At 42.1% G+C, this 8,858-nt stretch overlaps 1 protein-coding gene across 1 annotated transcript; it reads right to left on the minus strand.

Annotated features, from left to right (window-relative positions):
• Nucleotides 1–357: 357 nt before the first annotated feature.
• On the minus strand, nt 358–7,949 carry b3gnt9 (UDP-GlcNAc:betaGal beta-1,3-N-acetylglucosaminyltransferase 9). Its single transcript, XM_032524151.1, is given in 8 exon segments — nt 358–2,091; nt 2,176–2,431; nt 2,527–2,588; nt 2,590–2,769; nt 5,413–5,775; nt 6,523–6,642; nt 6,810–7,138; nt 7,806–7,949. Coding segments are annotated over 7 exon segments (1,410 nt in total). The 5' UTR covers nt 6,906–7,138; nt 7,806–7,949; the 3' UTR covers nt 358–1,758.
• Nucleotides 7,950–8,858: the final 909 nt, after the last annotated feature.

Consider the following 8,858-nt stretch of genomic DNA (forward strand, 5'->3'; position numbering starts at 1 on the left):
TCACGTAGAAGTAGTGTTGGAATTTAAAATGTTATATGTGCTTAAACATTGTGGGTGATTGCATTATACATTCAAGTCAAAAGGTAAAAGCATTATTTCAGCATAAATGAAGACATGTTGGTCATGCGTTAAGTTTGTTGTCATAAGTATATGTTGTTTGTTACATTAAGATGTTTTGCAATACTTCTGTTTTATAATATAAGATGTTCTGTTACATTTTGTTATACTCCAGCTCTACAAATGTGTCAGAAGTTGAATTGATGATGTTCTTCTTTATGGTCCACTGATCTTTTGCTTTGCCAGTCCTGAACTGAGGGTCATAAACTTTAAGTCACATTCCAACTGAAAGATAACGAATAGGCACACACACACACCACTGTGGCCAAGAGACCCCACCCTTTGTGAATAAGACCAGGGGGTCCAGGAGCAGAGAGTCAGACAGATTTGGGGTTGAGCCGTGTTAGGTTGACTCTGTATTTGTCTCTAGGATATCCTATGTAATAAAATGGATTCACACATCCACATCTGAGATTTTGACTACTAATTGAATGAACCCTGAGATGGAGCAGGATTTACATCCAACCGTAGCAACACATGCCTGACTCAAGTATCAGGCTTTTCAACAAGTGTGTGTGTGTGTGTGTGTGTGTGTGTGTGTGTGTGTGTGTGGTGTGTGTGTTGTGTGTGTGTGTGTGTGTGTGTGTGTGTGTGTGTGTGGTGTGTGTGTGTGTGTGTGTGTGTGTGTGTGTGTGTGTGTGTGATTTATGGTCCCAGCTGGTTCGCATTTAGGCTCTATTTGTTGTTCCTCCAGGAAACAGACAATGCGACTGTCCATTTGGGGCTCCATCCAGCATAAGGAAGTGAAGAAAGTCTCTGCTTGAGATTCACAGTGAGAACACACAAAAATGTTCCGTTTTCCCACTCACACAGTACACACAGCCATCACTAGTCCTGGCCTTTCACGCTTGGAAGGGGTGCTAGCCACGTCACGAATCTGCATACAAACACCAGTTAAACCCCCCTCAAGAAATTGCGTCAAACTGCAGAGCAGGAGCTGTCACCGAGAGGAGACCTTGAAAACAATCTGTCAACCAGGGAATCTTCCTTGAACTTTTACAGACCCTAGGCAAATTCAGGGAACAAATTGTTCCACAGGAAACTTTAAAAAATAAATAATAAAAGATGCTAAACTATTTGCATTGATGGTAGAAGAATCGCTGGATGTCAGGCATCCCCCCCGCTATCTCTGTGGTCTATTTTGCGAGGGCAAATTCATTGAAAACTACATTTATGTTAAATGTACTGTGTGAGAAAATCAGCTTTTATATAAAAAACGAGAACTTCCTTATAAAGTAACTCTAAAGTAAAAACATCATTTGTCATGGTGTCCTTGTAGATCTTACTGTTTCTTTGTGTAAACAAAACACAATACATATCCATAAGACATTCAAAAGTCTTCTTATAATCTTGAAATCAAATTCTTGCTGCATGGTTGTTCATAAACACTGTGTGAACACAGACAGGCTTGGATGGCTACACCCTAAATTCTATTTTGGCTTCCTTTTCAAAAGATCTGAAGCACATTAGGCCTTTGCCAATTCATTTCCCCCAGAGATGATCTGCCAGCTTGGAAAAGAGTCTCACATGACTCGACTGTGCTTTTGAACACATCCTTCAAGTTGGCCACAGATCCTGCTTTATAACCATTATGTCCTCGCTAGAGCTCTTGCAGATCCCACTGGGCCCTGTGGGGAGTCACTAATGTGTGACAAACACCTGCTTCTCACCGTAATCCGTCTCTTCTCCCATCTTGTGTTTCCACTTAAAGGGCCAGGATGTCGGGCTGGTCCTGTTGTGGCAGCTCAGATTGGGGTCGTGCAGGAGGTTCCACATGAGCCAGATCTGAGGAACGCTGAGGCTGTGAACAACCATGAGTTCCCTGTAAAAACAGGGGTCGAACGTCTGGAGGTGGGGTGCTGCCGACGGTCGGGGAATTCCAAAGGTCCGAAAGCCCTGGTGGCGTGATGGTTTGACGCCAATCAGTTGGAGGCACATTCCCAGGAAGACATCATCAATAGGGAACAACTCCACCTGGAAGTGACAACAAAACCATCTTAGATCAAAGAACTCTGAAAACAGACGTATTGAAATTTTAAAACTGTCCAGCGTTGGTACCTTTTGACAGGCAGAGCTAAGTCTGCGAGCCGTATGTCCCGACATGACAAACCCTCCTCCCCCAGCGTAATTCGGGTACAAACCCCCTCCGTAAATAAACTCTGGCACATAGTATTTGGAACTGCGTCGGCGAATGGGTTTAGCATGGATAATAATATCACCAACAAACAGATCCGTGTCTGGCTTTTGGCCTTGTAGCATCTCTAGTATATTCTCCACATTAACATACACATCGGCATCACCCTTGAAGATGAATCTGTATGTGGGGAGATAATAGGAGAAGCGTCAGATATGAGTCAAATTAGGTTAAGAATCAGATCAACCCCCTGATTTAGGGTTATAAACACTGACTTGACACGAGGACAGCTGCTGTTAACCCATTTCAGAAAATGGGTTTCCTTCAGTGTCAGGTTAGAAGAAGGTGTCTTCAAAGTCCCAGAGCAGGATATCCCTAAAGGTTTGACTCTCGTAGGTCAAGAGACGATCCCACAGAGGCAGAGCAGTCCGATTCCTGGGAACCCCCAGCAGGAAAACGGTACGGATGGACACACCATTTTTAAAGAGTCCCTCTTTACCCCAGGTCCGACGTACCACCTAAAAATAATAAGTGCAAAGACATTGATGTTGTTTTGTTGACCAAGATATCGACTGAGTGAATATGTTAGGTCAAAGAACCCGTATTTTACTCCTTTTCAACAGAATATTTGTACTTTTGGTGTCTAATAGAATAGGTTTACAGCTTTCATGTTCAGAAAACATATGCTTCTCATATTGTCTATTGCTGCAGTGCTTCCACCTGAAAAACTTGGTCTTAGCTCTTGGCCCGCCTTCCCAAAAAGCTCAGTCTGCTCTGATTGGACGGGTAGTCAACTCTGATATGATTGGTCAAACAAATTCAAACAAGCCACTGAGCAGCGCGTATGAAAAACTGGGCTGGTATTCTCAATCATTAATTGAGGAATTTCAAACAGGAAAGTGGGCGAGCTGTTTCAGGCAGTTGAGAAAAAACAATGTCTGTGGGAGAGAATGCTCCATTTAGAATGAAATGGGTTCTTTTGTACTTTATACATCTATTACACACTAAAAGATGGAACAAATTTAAACATACATAATAGGGGCTTTTTAAATTTGTATTAATTGATTTACTTTTTCTCACTTGGGTGCAGCACATTAGCATAAAATCACCTATTTACACCAGTTATGAAGCCAAAAAAATGCAGTTCATCAAATGGCACCTTGAGGCTGGCTCCAAAAGGGAATCAATCCCTATTACACCTGTAAATAGCCTATGCCTAAAGATCTCTATCAACCTATAAAATGCCTAACTTTACAGCAGAACGAAACACGTTTACAGTCTGGCACAAAAAATGGTTTGAGTGTCTAAAGCTAATTTCCCCCTTCGTGGCAACTGTAATTATGGGATTGTTTTCATATCTCACCAGTTTAAAATCATATTAAGGCTTAATTAAGGGCGTGCCGCTTTAAATGGCAGGTGGCTGCCGTCAAAGGAGGCGAGCATAGACTGCAGAATTTATTCGGGCTGCCTCAGCTCCATCCACGCTCCACCTCTTTGCAAAATGTTTGGATTAGGCGACGTCAGGCAATGTCAAGATGGTGACAGCTGGAGCAACCGGGAGCCGCCCACTTTGAGGTTCATTTTGGCAGTACAGAAACTGGGTACTACGGAGACTACATCCATATTTTATACAGTCTATGACTTACAATGAGCAGACACAGAGCAACATTAGAATTCATTTGGAGATGTGTTTATGTCCACCTGAAATGTAAGTCTAATACTAACTCTCCTTTTGCTCTAGTTTTGGTCTCCACCATAGAAAAGCACATTGCATACACAGAAGATTAAAAAAATTAAAACACCTTATCTTATAATTATAAGTTCCAATCTCATAACTTTGAGAAAAAGATTTCATAATTATAGAATTATAATTCCAACATGTAGCCCTGTTGTTTTTAAATTTGGGGTGCTGTCAGCAGAGAGAAAAACGAAACCAATCGGTGCTGCCTGCACCGTGTTATCCTCCTGCTAGAGGTAGCCCCCAACAGGCTCAAACAGGGCAAGTTTTAAATGTGTTTTTAGCCTCTAAACATGTTTAAAATGTCATTAAAGGTGCCTACCCATGTGCAGTTATTCCTTCCGAGTGAACACAGTGAATCTGACTGAAGTAGATGTGACAGAAATGCATGAAAGTTGTGGTAATTCAGCTCTGTTTAGTTCCGGTATTGAGAGGGCAGTTAGAGAGCTTAGGGACTACAACACAAAAAAGAGATATAGAGACATATTTTCAAAAATAAGCATATACTTGTTTTTTTTAATTAAGTTCTGTAGTACAGCTAGCAGGAGACAATTTATAATTGAGGTAGGTTTGGAGACACTACCTTATTTAATCATTAAATTGACAGCCTACATATTTTTGTTCTATCCTTTTTCTGTGTTGTAGTTTGTAGACGGTCCCTAAGCACTCTAACTGCTGGAACTAAACAGAACTGAATTAGCAAAACTTTCATGCGTTTCTTTGGCAACTGCAGCAGTCAGATTCACTGTGTTCCCTCGGAAGGAATCACTTCACAGGGGTAGGCACCTTTAATGACATTTTGAACACGTTTAGAGGCTAAAAACCCATTTAAAACGTGCCCTGTTCAAGCCTGTTGGGTGCTACCTCTGTCTCTCTACTGACAGCACTCCACATTTACAAACAACAGAGCTACGTGTTGGAATCGACCGGAATTCTCCTTTAAGGTATTGTTATCAATCCTTGCTAACCAAGGCTACAGGATAAGACAGTGGGCAAATCTGATTGCATGTAATCCGCTTTTATTTCCTTCTCGGTATGATGGATGAAATTATTATTAATAGGCCTATATCAACATTGTGCGGGCAGAGAAAATATCTAGTAATTATGAAATCTTTTCTTGTAACTATGAGATCCTGATCTCGAGAATTATGGGATAGTAACAAAAAAAAATCTTTTGTAAATGCAAGGCGCTTCCGTATCACCAACCCCTGAAGGAAATATCTGGCTTTTAAGCCGCTAAATGCACCACTGTGTTCACAAGCTAGCTGCTAACTGTGTTTGTCTGCTGTGCAGTGCTGGGCAGGTAGTGTACAGAGGGTTCATCAGAACGTTTTCACCTAAAAACAGCTGTTGGCTGCTGCTAGGAATACACCAAGGGCAGTGAGAGTTTTTTTGGCAAAGGCTTTCATACAACATATTTTACCTGACGTTTATCAAAATCTGCAGGGATAGATTTCACCGCAATCAGCATGTAGGGAGCAGTAATAGACCCCTCACTTCCTCTTTCTTGTTCTTCCTCTGCTTCTCCGAGGTGACATTTCTCTGGCTGGTCTATGAGCAGCTTAAAGTTCCTGTTGTCCTTTTCTCTCAGATAGCCCTCAAAGTCAAATGGTGGCATCGTGGGCAGGGGCTTGCCAGCGGTTTTAGTCGGCACAGCAGTTTTCCGCCGCGTCTTGGATTTCCCCTTAGATTTGACCTGAGGTTTGGACTTGGGCTGAGGAGGTTTGGACTTGGATTGGGGGTTGCAGGGAGGCAGCTGTGGCTCTGAGGGGCCGGATGGGATCTGCTAATTAGGAGAAACAATGCGAGACAGAATACAGAAGACATTTATAATAGCAGTCAAATAAAGTTTTATGTGCAAAAGAAATATACAAGCTAAAATTACATTTGAAAAATAGCATCATAATTACTATTTACACTACTTCATGTTTATCTCTACCATGTTCATTATAAAAATGTGTTGGAGCCTCTCTGGATCAGTACAGATGGACATTCACTCCAACATAAATACAAACATATTGTGTGTACATACACTGTTGCACTCTACATAATATAAGATAGAGTATTGGCTATCCTGTACAGTCTGGTTGTGGATTTCTGCTCAGCAGTGGGCACTATGGGAATATAGCTCCACACACTCAACGTTGTCTCTTTGTGAACACAAACAGCATCACATCCTTATGTGGGATGTGACGTTCCCTAGAGCTCGGTTGGTAGAGAGGGTGCCTGTACATAGAGGTTTACACCTCGACGCAGGCGGCCCTGGTTCGACTCTGACCTGCGGCCCTTTGCTGCATGTCTTTTCCCCTTTCACTTCTTCAGCTGTCCTGTCAGTAAAAGCCTCACCAGACTCCATTTAAAGGTCCATGTAATGTATTTACTGTGATAAATCCAAAATCTGTTTTTTAATTACAGAGTATTCCAGGTAATGAGCTTTTCTGTTATTTTACGGATTTATTTTGTTAGAGTGTACTTTGTTTGTGATACCTGCGGCCAAACACATATCAATAACTTGAATCAGACGAGGTCATACCCCTGGAGACTCCTGGCCTACTTTGGCCCCGCTGGCGCCCAGCAAGGTCCTGCTGGAGCTGGTAGAGCCATGGATTTCTAGCTTCCAGACAGGCCTGTCCCACCCAGAGGACAGCACCACCTGGAGACATGAGTGGGATTTGATTGGACATGGGAAGTGGACAGGTGATTTTCAAGACCAAAGTACTTTTTGCGAGAAGGAGATATTTGTACTGTCTAAGAATTTAGCAAAAAATTTCAATCCATCCCTTCCTGTGCTGTGATTGGTTCCATCTTTACGGACCTTACCTGGCGGGCATAGAGCAGCAGACAGAATAGCACCAGGAGCAGCATGGTGCACATCACATCTCCCTTCACATGGAAGATCCTCCTCATTGTCACCATCTTCTGAAGACTTTAGTTAAGTATTGAGCAGGAATGCAGTAGCGTCCAGGTTTGGGTCGGCATGCTTCACGCAGGGTCTGATGAAGAAATGAGGTGATCTTTCTTCCTCCTCTCTGCTGCATTGCTAAATATCACCTACAGTTTGTCTGTAAAAACTCCTAACGCTGGGTGTGCGTCCATCATGTCTGTGTCCATCCTCCCCTTATCCTCGGGCACCAAAGGGCGGGGGCATCCTGGACAATGTTTTGTTATTATTTTTGAAATATGCTTTTGTGGAAAAAAAGAAAAGCAAATAGACACAGCCAATCTAGTTTTCGCTCAAACAATATACTATGGTGTATAGGCCTAGCCTATTTATAATATAATGAATTTAAAGTAATCCACGATGTTATTGCTTGAAGATAAAATAGAAATCACTATTTTACATGTTATACACTTAGTACACACACTTAGTACAAATATCAGAAATTAGATGAATATTGTTTGTTTGACATTCTCTCTCACTGCCAAATTTGGCCCAACGTGGCCTATATGATCAACGATGCACATCGATTGATACCTCCATTCAGAAGGGGGAGTGTCAGTCTTATGTAAGGGAGCATGATCGGGTACCAACTCTTTCAAAGAACACTGTGTCCCAACTCCTAAATAGGCCTACGTATTGCACACTAAATAACGCTCTGATATAGGCTGCGTGCGACTGATCTCTGTCAATAGCCTGAGCACAACATGCTCAAGCATGACCAACAGCTTCGCAAACTTCTCGCGCACTTTAGAACCAGAACGTATCATTTCTCGCTTAGAAATAAGCTATTCCGCTGTAAAGTAGCCTATCAACAAGTCTGCCTGGTTTTAAGCACAATAGAATGTTCCTGTTTAATGCAAGTAATTCAAACTTACCAGACGAGACGGAGGGGGAAGTCAAACTGAAAACATCTGGGCTGATGTGTGAAACTGCAAGACTGGCTCCAGTCTGCGCACCGACACACACAGACTGGTTTCCAAAGACAATGATTCAATGAGAAAAGAGGAGAGAGAGCAGATGCGTGCGTGTGTGTGTGTGCGTGCGTGCGTGCGTGCGTGCGTGTGTGTGTGTGTGTGGTGTGTGTGTGTGTGTGTGTGTGTGTGTGTGCGCGCGCGCGTTACCTAGCGTTGTTGCTGGCTGCGCTCACGGTTGCCTTCAAGTACTGTAGGACAATTCCGAATTTGCACTCAACGAAAGATCTGCAGACACAATACAATGTTTTTTTTTGTTTCTCCACGTAGGGACAGCTACTCAGGACATATCTATCACTGCTTGTCAGTTTTTAGTGGCAATAATTGTTACAAACAACCAGGGGCGTAGCACTGAATTCTGAGCCCTCTAGAAAAGTTGTTTCAAAAAATTGCAAAATTGCATTTTCTTTATCTCAACGGGTTGTAATATTTACATATTTATATAAATTTTTAACCGACTCATATAACAAGCCACCTAGGCCAAAATTAAAAACTTCACTTGCACGTACATATATACTGGTCCTAACCACTTGCACATTCATGCATACTTCAGTTGTGCATACACATATATATTTATACACTTCACTTGCACATTCATGCATTTACTTGTGCATATGTACAGATATCCTTCAGTTGCACATATAAATATATTAGACTTGCGCATACATGGATACTTCACTTTCACACGCATGCATAATATGTGTGAGTATGTGTGTGTGTGTGTAAGGTTGAGTATGTATATATGTGCAAGGAGTTGGTTGTTGGGGTGGATGGCAGCATGCATAATATGTGTGAGTATGTGTGTGTGTAAGGTTGAGTATGTATATATGTGCAAGGAGTTAGTTGTTGAGGTGGATGGCAGCATGCATAATATGTGTGAGTATGTGTGTGTGTGTGTAAGGTTGAGTATGTATATATGTACAAGGAGTTAGTTGTTGAGGTGGATGGCAGCATGCA

This window comes from Etheostoma spectabile, chromosome 8 (genome assembly GCF_008692095.1).
Source record: "Etheostoma spectabile isolate EspeVRDwgs_2016 chromosome 8, UIUC_Espe_1.0, whole genome shotgun sequence".
Classification (NCBI taxonomy): domain Eukaryota; kingdom Metazoa; phylum Chordata; class Actinopteri; order Perciformes; family Percidae; genus Etheostoma; species Etheostoma spectabile.